Raw genomic sequence first — 16115 nt, 5'->3', positions numbered from 1 at the left:
TGGAAAATACTTCTGCCTTGGTACTTTATGAAGCATTTTTCTGAGCAGGCTCTTCAGAGACCCAGAGGCAGCACTTTGCAGCTGCTCCTCAGCAGCTCACTGGATAATACAGTACATAAATTTGATTGCACTCCATTATGGAACCATAAAATTGTTTAGGTTGAAAAAGACCTCAAAGATCTTTAATCCCAACTGTTCTTTCCCCTAGCACTGCCAAGTCCCATGAAACCATGTCCCCAAGTGCCACATCTGCTTGTCTTTTAAACACACCCCAGTCTGACAGTGGCACAAGGACAAGGACAGAGCAGCTGGTATTTAGGGGAATAGTTTAATGCATGCATAGCAGGAAAGACCAAGCTCAAACTGACCAGAACCTTCTGTGTTTCCTCTTTCCCATTTGGTCTTCAGGTAAATTATGTGTCAAGACAACATGGAAAATACCTCTTAGTACCCAGGGGTGTACTAGAAGCAACAAATTCTCATTCATGTAAAATCAGTATTATTGAGTGAATTAATTTTGGCTGTCCTCTTTATTTAAATATAGCCATAAATAGAAAAAAAAAAAAAACCAAAACATAGCCTTTTCGACATCTGTTTTCCTTCTGAATGGATATTATACTGATAGTATCAGACACTGGTTTATAATCAAGGTTTAGATTGTCAATTGCAGTACAGGTCTTGGAGAGTTTGGGTCAAACTTTTCAACCCTAACAAATGGTGATCTCCAATGTGTGGTTTATTGCCTGTTTCATCTGCAGCTGAGAGCAAACAAACAGTGCCCCACAACCTACCCAGGCCAATGGTCGATTTGGTAGGGCCTGTACAGCCAAACAATGACAGAATTCCACCGAAACATAATGAGCAATATTTGTCATTGTAGGTATGAGGTGTTCAAATGCCAGCATGTTCCCCAATCAGAGAGCTGGGGGAAAAAAAATGGGGAAAAGGGTACTAAAAAGAGAAGTTTCTAATTAAATACTGGCTTTAAGAGCATGAGTAAGAATCACCAAGTCGGGAATGTGAGCAGAAGGATGAAGGATTACCAGAACTGATGGCATTATGGACAGGAATCCCTTTAAAGAAAGACAGTACTATATTTAGAATATTGTATTTAATTCATCAACAAAATCACTATAGTAACTAGTATTTATTACTGCCCCCAAACGGGCCTTCAAATAAATATAAAATTTTATTAGCAGGCACTTGTTTGTACCAGGCACAACATACACAGAAGAACAAGCTCTATAATTTAAAAAATACAGGTCAAATCATTTATTTTATTTTGACTAGAATGAGAAGAATATTTCTTTAACAAGATCTGCTCATGGAAGGGCATTGAATATCTGCTACTCAAATATTTCTCAAACATCTAGAAGATGGTTGGTGGTAAATAAATACAAAATGTGATAATGTTCCTAAGCTTAAAAAACTAAACTGCTTTTTTCCAAGGGGAATATTCATTGGGGTAACCCACCTGTTACAACAGGTAAACAGTTTGAGCATGCCCTGACGATTCTTTCTCACAAGCACTCTCACTGCTTACTGCTTAACACAGTCTTAGAAAAGTTGGCCCTGTTTCTCTTTCCAGCTAAAAGTTTAATCATATAAACATGGAGGGTGCTGGAATAAAGGATGCAACTTTCTGTTACATATATAGGCGGACATGTAGGACAAAGGGAACTCCGTATTTTCAGCTGGTGCAAACCTGTGTAACTCTGCCGTTCTGAACAGCCAAGGCTTGTGCAAACACTGTGTGAGAGCCCTCACTAATAACCTGCTCATTCAGAGTCATGTTCCTGAAAGGTCTGTGAAACTTCACATATACAGGAGAGAAATAATGTGTGGGCTTCTAGAATTAACTTGAAAAAGAACCGTGGCCTGCAAGCCCTGCCTCTTCTCACGGGTCTGCAGCAGCACACACATTTTGCAACTCGTCCTAGGTGCATGAGGTGGCTCTGGCTGCCGGCAGCGATGCCGTGCCCGGAGCCAGATCTCCTCCTCCTCCCTGCGGGCTCACCGGCACCTCTGCGTCCTGAACACAACCGGAGAGTTGCCTTTCTGTTCGGTGGAAAACACCAAGTGTGAGTTCTCTGCCTACTGGAAGGAATCCATGCCAAACAGCAGCATTAGAAATGCCTCAACAGTGGTCAGTTATTCAGTATTATTCCAGTACAATACCATTCTTCAAAACTTTGACGTTATGACAGATCAGGTTTCAGTACCGGACCTCCACAAAAAGCTTAAGTCAAAGCAGGCATGCTTACTGAAAATCAAGTTTCTGGCCCACTGGGAACTGATCAGTACAAAGCTGGTAACACGAGCTGAAGATGATGGGGCAGGGGATGGGCACAAGGACAGAAATGCTCTGAAGGAAGGTGGCAGTGTGTGAATTGTGGCACAGTGCCTGCCAGCACGGCTGGCCCGCGCTGGAGCTGGCACTGACAGGAGCAGGGCAGAGCGTTTGTATTGTCCTTAGCAAACGTGATGCACAGGTATGTCTGCCGATCGGCTTGTCCTGGGCACAGGTGAAGGAGTCCCGTAAGTGTGTGTGCCTGTGGAAGTTCATAGTTAACCAAAGTGAAATAGAAGTGGAAGGTTTATTATTTTCTGGATAAGGAGTGGTACCGGGAAACCTCTAGGATGCAGGAACCCGGGCAGTGACATCAGCAATCCCCTGGTTGTAGGAACCCGAGCAGTGGTACCGGCGATCCCCGGGATGCGGGTTCCCAGGCAGTGGTACCAACAATCCCCGGGATGCGGGATTCCCAGGCAGTGGTACCAACAATCCCCGGGATGCGGGTTCCCAGGCAGTGGCAGTCCCCGGGATGCGGGTTCCCAGGCAGTGGTACTAACAATCCCCGGGATGCGGGTTCCCAGGCAGTGGCAGTCCCCGGGATGCGGGTTCCCAGGCAGTGGTACCAACAATCCCCGGGATGCGGGATTCCCAGGCAGTGGTACCAACAATCCCCGGGATGCGGGTTCCCAGGCAGTGGCAGTCCCCGGGATGCGGGTTCCCAGGCAGTGGCAGTCCCCGGGATGCGGGGTTCCCAGGCAGTGGCAGTCCCCGGGATGCGGGGTTCCCAGGCAGTGGCAGTCCCCGGGATGCGGGTTCCCAGGCAGTGGCAGTCCCCGGGATGCGGGTTCCCAGGCAGTGGCAGTCCCCGGGATGCGGGTTCCCAGGCAGTGGTACTAACAATCCCCGGGATGCGGGTTCCCAGGCAGTGGCCCCGGCAGTCCCCGGGCTGCGCGGGAGCGAGGCGCGGTTCCCCGGTGTCCCGGCAGAGCCGCCCGGTGGCCGCGGGCCGCATTGCCGGGTATCACAGCCCGAGGCTCCGGTGTCCCGGCAGTGCCGGAGGGGCGAGCAAAGGCCGTTTGACAAACCTGAGCGGCGGGATCGGCCTGAAGGGTTTGATAAACAGAACCCAGGGCAGGATGCACGGGCAGCTGTGCTCCTGCCGGCTGGGAAACCTGAGATATGTTGAAAGCTGGAACATTTTGGATATAAGGAGGAAAATATACAATTTGCATTGTCCCTATCAAATGAACATCGAAGCCTCTGTCCCAAAGAGCATCAGGGAACTCCAGAGCTTCTGCAGCTGATCTTTCAGGCTTGTTGAGAACATGTCCTTGTCCAGCTGCAGTAAGAGGTTGGACAGTTTCTGAATGTGTAACTACAAATTTAGATTTGGCGCCTATGCTCTCCAAGCTCTCTTAAGCTTCTCTCTTATTTCCATTCCCAAGTGTAACAGCAGTACCCTGTCTTTATACATAAAGTAAGCAGTGTACATCAAATGCTCTAAAATTTGGCTTGTAAGGTTCCAGTACTGAGTATTCCTTGGGCAGACACAAACTGTCAACTATTTGTCATTTTCTTTATCTTGCCAACAGAATTTCATCTTGTATGAGTACCTGTTCTGACGGCTGAGAAAAGCAAATTCTACACACGGGGGATACTGATAGGTGTGAGCAGGGCTAAAGCTCAGGCAGAGGGTGGGTGCAATAAATATATACTTATTTCAGAGTTGTTCTGTGATGCTATGAAGCTTGTTTATGTAACCAGATAACTGAACTGATATCAACCCCCACCCCTAATGAAGGTCCATGACTCAACAAAAAGCTCATGCAGGGCTCAGACTGACAGGCTAGGGAGTGGTGGTTGCTTTTCCAAGACTTTTCTGTCTGTGGGAAAAGAAAGAAGTAAGACCACAGACGACAGGAGACATCAGAAATAGGTACAGGAGCTCTGGGATAGAGCAGTTCCAGGGGCAGGAACAAAGCTCAGGAAATCAAGAAACTGTACATTGAGGAAATGGTCTCCTGTTGTTTGACAGATTTCCTCTGCATCCAAGGAACTTTTAAAATAAACACCACTCAGAGATACCTGACTGTGTCATCATTTCCTCATTCCTAATGAATTCAATCTGCAAAGTTCTGTTTTAGCTCTCTAACAGTCAGGTCAAGAAGGGGAGTACAAATTTCCAGCCATTTCTGTTTAAGGCTGGATTTCTGCTAGTGGTCTCTAAGTCTAAGATTTTATAGTCTGTTGTCAATCTTCTGACCTATGCAGTTGTCACTTTTTACTTCTGCTACAACCCTTCAAAATAAGCTCTGGACTTGGAAACAGGGCAGTTTGCACTAAGTCCCTCTTTTAATCTTCCTGTCTCACCTCTCCTTTTCTTTACAAGTCATTTCTTTACTTGTGTGTTCAAAGAAAAACTTGAATTAATTTCAACTAGGAGAGAAATATTTAGAGGGTTTTTTATGGTGCTGTGCTCCTAGCTTTTGTAAACAATAATAATAGAAAGTAATTTAAAAGATATTTTAAATGCCATTACTCTGGCAGACTGAGGATATTCCAACTCCACAAAGAAATGTAGTTCAAATGTGCATGCAGATTGGTAAAAATACAGAGTACTGGTTTACTGATTTTATGAAATACATGTGTGGAAAACACTGTGCTTGTTATTAAAAAAACCCAAAAGACAAGCAGCAAAAAACCCCAAACTGTACATGAATGTCATTCTATCTGGAGTGTTTTTTTTCTTGCCAACCCTGCCAGTTGAGTTTGTAATAGCAGGCACTGCTAGTTTGTCATACAGGGAGATGGACTTACACTGTCTTGCAAGGAGAATTGAACCTCTTTGAAGGTTTGTAAAGTTTCTTCTCTTTCCACCTCAGAGGAAACAGTGCAGCTGCTGTGACAGTGAGCTCAGAGCTGTCACCTCTCCAGGCAACTCAGAGCCACCACAGGCTGTGCCAGAGCAGCTCTTTCCTACTGTGCTGCTGCTCTTCCTAACATCTAAATACACAAGAGGATCTAAAGAACTACACGTTTTAGGGAAGAATATGTAAATCTGCTCCAACTCTTTTCTGTGCTCCTTACTGTGTCACTTCCTCGTGTAAGACTCTTGTTTTCTTTGGAAAACTCTCATTTCACCTCTCAAAAAATATAATCACCTTACATATTTCGACTTGTTGTTCTCTAGATGAATGGGCCAGGACCAGGTGTGAATCTATGGTTATAAAACCAGTTTCATGCACAAAGCACCATGACTCAGCTTTGTTCTGGGAAAAACCATGAGAAGGCAGATGTCAGGGTAAATGATTTAAAAATAAAATTAGTGCTGTTAATCATGTTCGTTTTCAGCAACTGTCAGTGATCTGAACACTAGAAACTTGGGGATTTTCCTCAAAGTGGGAGAAGAGGTCTTGGCGTATGAATTAGGTTCCAGAACTGGAACCAAATATTGCAGTAATTTTTTTTTCTCAGCTCTGGTAAAGTTAGCTTTGTTTCTTTCCATCTCTTTAATTACACCTCAGCCTCGGGCACATGAGAGAGTTTTTGGCCATCAGCTGGGGTGTTTTTGTGACTGCAGTCAGTGGGCAGGCATCAGACTTAGAGAAAAGCCTGCCCTAAGTGACACCCTCCCACTGCAAAGGCAGCTGCCATTCACCAGTCTGTACCAGCACTGAGATCATTAATTCTGCTCCTAATAAAGCGCCACCGCTAAAGGTTCTACCTTTAATGAACGAAGAAATCACTTTCACTTCCAGCCAAAGCCAGCTATATTAGTTCACTGGAGACACAAGGTTTTTTTCAATATTTATCATACTACAGCATACCTTAAAATACTGCAGGACACTATGAATTACTGTGCTTTTTCATCACAATTGTTTAGTGTATTATTTCAATTATTTAGATTTAAAGCAGGCTTTTTGATTCGGTGGGTTATTTATTCCATATATTTAACTTCCAAGTAGCTTGAAGGAAAAAGTTCTCCCATTACAAAAGAAAAAGAAAACAAATTTTAACCCCCCCAACACATTAATTTTAAAGCAAATAATACCTATATGAGGTAGAAATGATGTCTGGCAGAAATGATCCTATCAATTAAAATACATGTTTATGGCTCCACTATAAATATGAATGTACAGCAGTGGTGATGCCTCTGTCACCTAATTCAGTCACAAGTAAACCATTGTGATGACCAATCTCATTTAGGAGACTTCAAAAGTTATTGGAATAATCATTGTCTTCACTTACCTTGAGACAACCAGAGGGAGAATCAGCATTTTCAGCATCCTCATCAGTAACTCACCAGGAAACTGGAAATAACTAATTTCCTGGAAATACATGGAGAGATGCTTATTGTTTTGAGCTAAAAACTGACTGTCTTCACAAGTGCTGCTAGAGCTGTGGATAAGACAACATTGCTAAAATCTGCACCTTTGGTGCAAAAATAAGGTGGCAAAGATAGCAGGCTTTAAAAGGTAATTTTAAAATTAATTAGATTACATAATGTGTTCTTATTCAATAAACACACTGCATTGTTTGCTGCTTTACAAAGGAAGATGAAAATGAAATGTGCCATCTCTTGGAGATTACTGTTAACCAGCTGTCCTGAATAATCTCTCCATTCTGCATTTTGTCTGCTTTCCTAGATGTGTTTGAAGCTATGGCTTGGACACAAACAATGCTCACACACACAGTGGTTTGCAGTAGCAAAAGACAGAATTGGTTTAATTTAGTTGCATTTATTAAATGCCTTAATTCTTTAACTAAGATCTCTATTTTGTGCTCAAACAGTGCATTTATTAATGCATGTTTCTGTCTAGTCTGTCTGATTGATACAGCAGAAATGAGCACCAACAAAGCGCTTTGTTGAAGTATGCTGGGGGAGAATTCCCCGAGTGACTTCAGTAACATGTTCTTCTAACGATGGGAAATCTCAAATTTATTAATACGAAACCCCATGAGTGTAATATAAACATCTGCATGCCTGTGCATCTGATGCTGAAAAATATTCCCTGGGCTTTCTTTAGCTATATGTGTTCCGAAATAGTATAAAATGCAATATATCGCACTACCAGTTTCTGCAGGCCTATATCAAATGCTACATTTCATCTAGCTTAAATATCCATATAATTATCCATACCTGCAACATTCTGCTGTGCCCTTGCTACCCTTACCAGGTGTCTGAGACCAGAACCCTTTGCTGACCTATTGTTTGAGAGTCTGTAAAAGACCCAAAGGACAGCGTAGATTGACCAACAGATGAAACGGAACAATTTTAACAGACACTTTTACCTTCAGAAGCCCACCCTGAAGCTCCCCAAGGTACATGTGTCTTTTGTTATGTAAGTCTGGCATTTCCTGTGCAGGGACACGCTGTGAGCTGCTCTTACCTGCTGGGAGAGTCGCCTCGTCCTCAGGAAGAATCCCAGGAGGCAGCCGATGGTGACGGACAACACGGAGAGGATGAGCAAACCATTCCTTTTACAAACATCTTTGATCCGAGCCAGGATTGCATCCAGGGCCACTGCCATGCTGTCCTCCCTGCTCTTTGGAGAAGAATCAGCATCCCATGGGGAGAGAATTCACTGGCTCCTCTTGTTCGGGTGCACGGATCTGGCTCTGTATAGATCAGATCAAAGCACTTCCAGTTCTGCTTAGCTGACCTGCAAGGTCACCCCTCTGCCAATAGCCACCAAGCAAGCAGCTGGCATTATTGTTCCAAATTAATACCAACAATCCTATTATCAACTACATCATTAAGAGCCTGGAAGAAGATTAGGGGGCTCTGGAAAATTAGAACAGAATGCAGTAGTATTTCTAAAACAAGACCAGTCCAAAACAAAGTGACACTCCTGGGGGAAAGGCAACGCCTTCCTCAGCCTCCCCAGTTTGGGGTCTAGACACCCAAACCCAGACAGGGAGCCCTGCAAGCCAGCCTTCAAACAGGGAACAGAGCAGTTTTCCCAAAGGGCAGAGCAGGTAACATTTTGAACAGGACTATCACAGCAGGGCAAGCTAGGTGAAACTGGACTTCATTAATTAAAGCAGGCTTGGGGTTTTTTGTTTTCATTGCCAAAAAAAGGATGAATGAGCGGCATGAGAGGCAAGGATCAAACAGGAAATAGCCACAGCCTGGAACATGCAAGGACACCTTCTGTCACTGGGCATTTATTATCTTGGAAGTGAAATGATTTCACTTTTCTTCCAACCACTATGTTGATTAGAGTAGGGCCAATTTACTTTCAGAGGATTATCAGACTAAGCCACAGGGATTGCTTTCCTTTCCTTTGCTGTGTCCGCATTCAATCCCAATGCTGATTTTTATGCTAGTGAGTGTGTGACAAAAACACTCCACCATAACCATTCGTGTGTCGTGCTTTCCTATGAAAGCATTTCTGTAGTTTCTGGTACAGTCTAAGATCATTCAATGTTTTTATGGAAAATATTCCCCACAGTACAACAAGGTTGTGTGTTTACAATATTACGTTTTATACCGTGATAAAATATGTGTTGTTACAGGCTCATGTATGAGTGAAAAAAACCTCAGAAGAGATTAAACTGCTCTTTTTGGGGACAGGATCTCAATCCTGTGTAGTCGGGAGGACTGATGGATTTATACACCAAAACAACCAAAAAACCCCAAAACAAATTTAAATAAAGAGCAGGGGTAATAAGAGAAAAATACGTGGAGTCTGTATGTTGAACATAAAAATAAGAGGATCGCAGAAAAACAAGAGGATTGCAGAATCAGAACGTTTTATTAGTGTGTGTGTAAGGGGGCTGATGCTGAACGGCTCCAGCACCCTGGTGGTAACGTTGCTGCCTTAGCAGCACGTATGCAATTCACTTTGGGATTGGAATGACGGAAAAACGCTTTTCCCGTTCGTCCGGGGGGGAGCGGCGGGGGCGGGGCCCCGGGAGCGGGGGGCGGGGCCCCGAGAGCGGGGGGCGGGGCTCCGGGAGCGAGGGGCGGGGCTCCGGGAGCGGGGGGCGGGGCTCCGGGAGCGGCCTGGCGGGGCTCCGGGAGCGGAGGGGCGGGGCCCCGGGAGCGGGGGGCGGGGCCCCGGGAGCGGGGGGCGGGGCTCCGGGAGCGGCCTGGCGGGGCTCCGGGAGCGGAGGGGCGGGGCCCCGGGAGCGGGGGGCGGGGCCCCGGGAGCGGGGGGCGGGGCTCCGGGAGCGGAGGGGCGGGGCCCCGGGAGCGGAGGGGCGGGGCTCCGGGAGCGGGGGGCGGGGCCTCGGGAGCGGAGGGGCGGGGCTCCGGGAGCGGGGGGCGGGGCCTCGGGAGCGGAGGGGCGGGGCCCCGGGAGCGGAGGGGCGGGGCCCCGGGAGCGGAGGGGCGGGGCCCCGGGAGCGGAGGGGCGGGGCTCGGCGCGGGCCTGAGGCGCATCATGGCGGCGCGGCAGCTCCTGAGGGCGGCCCCGGGGCGGCGCGGCTACAGCGGCGCGGGCGCCGCCGAGTTCCTGCACCGCAGCATCGTGCCCACCATGCACTACCAGAAGAGCCTGCCCAGGTACGGTGGGGGCCGCCGCTGCGGGGGTCGCGGGCAGGGCCCGGCGGCCCGCGGTGTCCGCTGTGGGGAGAGGGCAGAGGGAACGTCGGCCCTGGGCGCCGCGGTGCGCGGCTCGCTCTGTGCGCGCTTCCCGCCCTCGGCTTTCCAAGGGTTCAAAAGTGTAACCGGCTGCAAACCTGCTCCTGAAACATCCCCCTGGCGTCTAAAGTAACCCCCGAGTGTAACGGGATTGTGCTATAGGAGACAAAACTGTGGCTCGGAGGAAGTTGACAAAGATACCGAATGGGAAATTAGTGAGAAAGAGATGTCCAGCACCCAGCGGTGAGGGGGAGACCCAACAGGGCTGGAAACCGGACGATTCCTTCTGCGGAATCTGCCTTCTTCCTTCTCCTCCAGCAGCGGTTCCCGTCGCTGTATTTCCTGTAGGGATTAGCTCCCATCACTGCAGTACCTTGGTACAAAGTCAGTCAGTTCGGTTTTCTGCCTTATTTCCCAGGAACGTGATGGTGTGCTGACTGGTGTCTAGTTCCTTGCTTCTCTTATTCCACAAGAAACTTACGAGGCATTTGGATAAGTATTACCCAAATTTATAAATAATATAACAGTACATACAGTATAGTGTGTGCATATATCTGTGAGTATAGTATATATTATAGTTTAAGGAAGGATATGGTAGAAAGGAGGCAAAGAGATGGCTATGTAAGGCTTCATTCTTACCCTTGCTCATCCAGTGCACGTCTCTGTGTTCCTCCAGACTGCCAGTTCCCAAGCTAGAAGACACAATTACGAGGTACCTGAATGCCCAGAAACCGCTTTTAAATGATGACCAGTTCAGGTATGGACAAACACACATTGCAGTGTCATGTTCTGCTTCAAAGCCAAGCGTTAACATGAAAAATGTGATTTGTGACAGCATTTTGACTATTTTCTTGACTGTTGTAGGAAAACTGAAGAACTTGCTCATGCCTTTGAAAAGGGGATTGGGAGAGAGCTGCATGAGCAACTGGTTGCTCAAGACAATCAGAACAAGCATACGAGTTACATCACAGGTATGTTGGCCTGCTGGGTGTAAGACAAGTCCATAGATCATCATTATTCATAGCTGCTCATAATACCATAAATATAGTAGGCTGAGGTTTAAGTAGCCCAGAAACTTGCAATAATCTGCTGTGAACACTCTTTGTGGCTGTTTTTGAGCAATTTCAGAGGCTGGTAGAATGAAGAATGCTCATTATCTAACTTCATCTATTCAACTACAATTCTGGGTAGAGGGAGACTGAAACAATGGTATTTTTTCTGAGTTTATGGGGTTTAGATTAAAGAGGAGCTTGTCTAACACTTCCCTTAAGGAAACTGAAGCAATCATTTCCAAATGATTCCATGTTATTTAGCAGGAAAACTTAAACTTTGAGGAAGGAGAGGAGTCACAGAGTATAAATAAGTTTGGGAGGCAGAAGTGGTCTGTACGCAGGACTTAATAAAAGCCTTGAAAACTACAAAACTATGTTCTTTTAAAGAGCCAAAGAAAAGAAGTGACAGAAATAGGAAAATGAGAATAAATAGAAACAAATCAGGAAAGGGAGAGCATGTCTATATAGACTTTTGATTATTCTGCTTTGTTATTGCTTCCATGTACAATGGTCTGCTCATGGAACTATTAGGTAGCAGCAGAGATGGAAATAGTCAAAGACCTATGGGAGTAGAAGTTTCCATGTTGCCCAGAGAATTCACTTCTGTCCTTGCTGTCTGTTCAGACTGCCTGTTAAGGTGTTAGCTGCCACTCAGCCTGTAAAGGATACCAGATTATTTCACAAAACCTTCTGTTTGCTTTGTTGTATTTTATTTTCCATTCACTTTGAACAAAGTCTTGGGTTTTAAGTGGTGGGTTTATGTTGCTCATCAGTGCTAACCAGTGTACTGCTTTTTATCTATGGATGGTGGGGTAACTGTACTGCTTTTTGTTCAGTTTTTTTTCTTCTTTATGCTTCATAAAAGACCTGTTCCACTTGAAATTGGTTTCTGAAAGTATGTAGACTTGTCTCCACCCCAGACTTTCAAGTCTGGAGTTAAAAGCCTACGTGTTGATGACAGATGTGGTTTTAATACTGTAGGTGAGTGTTACTTACTTACCTGTGAGAACCTGCAATTAAAATTGTAACTTAGCCCCTGGAACTACCCGTTGCCCTTCTTACAGTCCAGGTAGAAGGTTCAACCTCAGCAGGATGCACTCATTGACAAGAAGTTGCAGAAATTAATAGTTTAGGAGTAGGTTAAGGCGTGAACCTCTCCAAATATGAGGCGTGCACCAAAACACAGAGCTGGGGAGCTGCACTGTGTGTCCTGGGAGTTAAGGTTTATAACTGAGCCATAAAGAAAACAGGGAGTTGGCCCTTGTTGCTAATGACATGGGCACCCTTGGCATGGATTACTCCAAACTCAGTATTTTGATGATTAGCTGACAGTATCCTTCTTCATAATGGGGATTTGGAGAAGCCTTGGGTGAATTATTGCTCAGGTTTGTCTTGTTTAAAGGCACTTCAGTGTGTGTCTATTCATGATCTACACTACCCTCTGGTCTGACTCAGGCAGCTGCTTTTATGTTCTGACCTCTTTCTCAACTCTCAATTTTCAGGTCCCTGGTTTGACATGTACCTAAAAGCACGTGAGCCTGTTGTTTTGAATTTTAATGCATTTATGTCTTTTAATCCTGATCCAAAATCAGAATACAACGATCAGCTCACACGAGCTACGAACATGACTGTTTCTGCCATACGTTTTATGAAGACCTTCAGGGCTGGTTACCTTGAACCAGAAGTTTTTCACCTCAATCCAGAAAAAAGTGACACTGAGACCTTTAAAAAAATTATCAGATTTGTGCCTTCTTCAATTTCTTGGTTTGGTGCCTACATGGTCAATGCTTACCCCCTAGATATGTCTCAGTACTTCAGGCTTTTCAATTCTACACGGCTTCCTAAGCTCGACAAAGATGAGCTTTATACAGATGAAAAGGCAAAACATTTATTAGTGTTGAGAAATGGAAATTTTTATGTGTTTGACGTTCTTGATAGAGATGGAAACATGCTGAAACCCTCAGAAATACAAGCACACTTGAAATACATCCTCAGTGACAACAGTCCGGCCCCGGCCTTCCCTCTTGGCTACCTCACCAGTGAAAACCGAGATACATGGGCATCACTGAGGAAGACTCTGCTGGAGAATGGCAATGAAGAAGCCCTTCAAAAAGTAGACTCTGCCATGTTTTGTTTAAGTTTAGATGATTTTCCCGTTAAAGACTTTGTGCACTTGTCCCACACTATGTTGCACGGAGATGCTGCAAACCGCTGGTATGACAAATCCTTTAATCTTATCATAACTAAGGATGGCACTGCAGGAATTAATTTTGAACATTCCTGGGGAGATGGTGTGGCTGTGCTCAGGTTCCAGAATGAGGTTTTTAAAGATAGCACCGAGACACCGGCCATCAGCCCCCAGTCCCAGCCTGCCTCAGTTGACTCTTCCAGAGCAGTGCAGAAACTTGACTTTAAGCTAACGATGCCTTAAAAGCAGGGATTACCAAAGCCAAGCAGAAGTTTGATGCCACTGTAGAATCACTGTCTGTTAACATGATTCAGTTCCAAGAAGGGGGCAAGGAGCTTCTGAAGCAGAAGAAGGTGAGCCCAGATGCTGTGGCCCAGCTGGCCTTCCAGATGGCTTTTCTCCGCCAGTACGACCAGACCGTCGCTACCTACGAGTCCTGCAGCACTGCAGCTTTCAAACACGGCCGGACAGAAACCATTCGTCCTGCCTCTGTCCACACTAAGAAATGCTCTGAAGCCTTTGTCAAGGAGCTCTCCAAACACAGCACAGAAGAGCTGCAGAATCTGATAGTGGAGTGCTCCAAGTACCACGGCCGTTTGACCAAAGAGGCTGCTATGGGTAAGTAGGAATATATCAAACACTCCTCCTTTTGCACTGAAATCTCTGTTAAAGTTGCTGTTAATACTTACAACTAAATAATTTAATGTTGATGGAGGTCTAATGCAAACTTGACAAAAACAGCAGCAGAGGGCTGCAGTTTGAAGTGTATTCCCTCATTCTCATTCATTTCTTGATGGAGAGGAATGCCTCTGTGCTTCCCTCAGCACCTTTCATGGTTGAGAATTTTTTACACTTCAGTTTTTGTCCTTAGAGCAGTTGGACTGTTTGAAGACTTCATAAATACTTAGTGCATGTTGAACAAGAACTTTGGCTTATGTTCTGATGGGGCACTGTCTTATCTCTGCAGGGGATCAAGGCTTTAACAACTTCCAAATCAAACTCATTTTTTGGCCATGCTACTCCTGGCATTTTTCTAAATGCTTTCTTTTGAACTGTTCTTCCCAGAAGCATTAAAATTGACAGCAGTAAAACTGACTGTTGAGTATTATCCCATAGTCTAAAATTTGCCTCCTTTTGTTGGTGCAAGATACTCTTCTTCTTTAGATTCATAAATTTTAGGAAGTGCTTTTTCAGTATTTAATTACTTGTCTCTGTTCCGATAAATAGTTAATCAAAGAATGTGAAGAATCATTAAAATGGTTAACTTTTATACTCTTCCTGATCCTGTTGAGGCTTGCAGTAAAACAAGCAGGCCTCGTTTTCCTAAGATACGGGCACAAAAAGCCTGAAAAAATATTTCCTACCAGTTCAAACGTAAACTCCAGTTGTAGAGACCTCCTCCTTTGTGGCTGAGGCGAGTTTCCTTCCCACAGAAGCCATGGCACAGTTCAGTCAATATGCACCTCTGTCACAGCTCCTCTCTTCCCCCAGGCCAGGGCTTTGACCGGCACCTGTTCAGCCTGCGCTACCTGGCCCTGTCCAAGGGGCTGGCGCTGCCCGACTTCTACCAGGACCCAGCCTACGGCCGCCTGAACCACAACATCATCTCCACCAGCACCTTGGTGAGCCCGGCTGTGCAGCTGGGAGGGTTTGGCCCCGTGGTGCCTGACGGCTTTGGAGTGGGCTATCAGGTGCAAGATGACTGGATAGGTTGTAATGTTTCTGCTTACCCAGCTAGGAATGGTAAAGAATTCCTTGAGTGTATATACAAGTCTCTAGAAGATATCTTTAATGTTTTAAAGGGCAAGAAAATTGGTAGTTAGACATAAAGACTTTGGGACACTTTATGGTTGCAGAACGAGATGGAGATTATGTCTGATTGACATACTAATCAGTGTTCAGCGTGGCTGAGACTGCCCAGCTTAATTGGGTTCAGGTATCATCATTGAATTTGACTACTGTTTGATTCACTAGGAAATTTCTATTTATTTTAAAGAAATCAATTACAGACCTTGAATGCATTTCAGAAAATACAGACATTCACGGTGTCAAATTAACTAATAGACCTATGTGTTTTTAAAACACATAATCTAAAATAAGCATTTTTATTGAGTTAATAAACTTGGAACACCTGTTCCATGAGTGTTTGGACAGACTACAGTACTGTGATACCACTCCTGAACTGTTTGATTTTAAAAATATATATGCAATAATTTTAAACGTGGAAGAGTTATTCCATTTGCACTCTTGCAGTAAGCTTGCTTACTTACTTGTCACACTTACCTCTTTGAACTTGAATTTATATCAGAACTGATTGTGCCTCAACTGCTTGAAGCCTTTCCCCTGTAACAGCTTTTAGAGTCACAAAAAATGAAGTGGGAGGCTTTAAGTAACCTGCAGCAACCAACTGGGTTGTTGAATTGACTGGAAAAGACTGTATTTTAATAAAGCTATCTATTAATAACCACCAAGTTCTTTTATTTCCATATCTCAATCATACAGCAAGGGTAGAGCCTTTATGAATAGCTCAAGTTTCTTACAAAGGTTGGAAAGAAAACTGCTGCAAGCATTCTGCACTCTGCCTGGTATGTAGACCTTCAATTCCTGCTTTTTACCCTCTTGATTTCCACTCTTTCTTCTGGGAGGTCGAGTCTTTCTGTGGAGCTGAACTGCACAGTGGTGTTGGCTTCTGTGACCTGTGTAAAACTGATGCAGCTCATGTCCCACTGGCCCACACAACCAAACACATCAGCAAAACAGGAAAGTCTGAGCACATTGGCTGGATGTGATAGATCAGCTTCAGAAACTACTTCCCTTTGAGTATCTCAGTTTCCAGGTTCTCCCAGGGTCTTTTTAATTTATCACAGTAAATGTAAGCAATACCTTGTCCTGGAAGTATGAGATAAAAGTGCTAGGAGGGGAGAGGCATGCTTTTCATAAGCCTGAAGGCTTTGCTCCTGTAATGTGCTGTTCTGGTTTTCAGCTGAAGAG

General features: G+C 45.1%; 2 protein-coding genes across 2 annotated transcripts in view; one reads left to right on the top strand and one right to left on the bottom strand.

The window, feature by feature from the left end:
* Positions 1-7827, bottom strand: part of SLC1A7 (solute carrier family 1 member 7) — a 47633-nt gene extending 39806 nt beyond the window's left edge. Inside the window, exons 1-2 of the mRNA XM_066325582.1 lie at positions 7687-7827; positions 6545-6624 (exon numbers count right to left, since the gene is read on the bottom strand). Coding sequence (XP_066181679.1) covers positions 6545-6624; positions 7687-7827 — 221 coding nt within the window. The remainder of the gene's footprint in view (positions 1-6544; positions 6625-7686) is intronic.
* Positions 7828-9663: 1836 nt separating this feature from the next.
* Positions 9664-15591, top strand: CPT2 (carnitine palmitoyltransferase 2). Its single transcript, XM_066325461.1, is given in 6 exon segments — positions 9664-9806; positions 10561-10641; positions 10749-10855; positions 12439-13350; positions 13353-13742; positions 14616-15591. Coding segments are annotated over 6 exon segments (1944 nt in total). The 5' UTR covers positions 9664-9684; the 3' UTR covers positions 14948-15591.
* Positions 15592-16115: the final 524 nt, after the last annotated feature.

Source organism: Sylvia atricapilla, chromosome 9, assembly GCF_009819655.1.
Source record: "Sylvia atricapilla isolate bSylAtr1 chromosome 9, bSylAtr1.pri, whole genome shotgun sequence".
Classification (NCBI taxonomy): domain Eukaryota; kingdom Metazoa; phylum Chordata; class Aves; order Passeriformes; family Sylviidae; genus Sylvia; species Sylvia atricapilla.
This window is presented reverse-complemented; position numbering and strand designations above follow the sequence as displayed.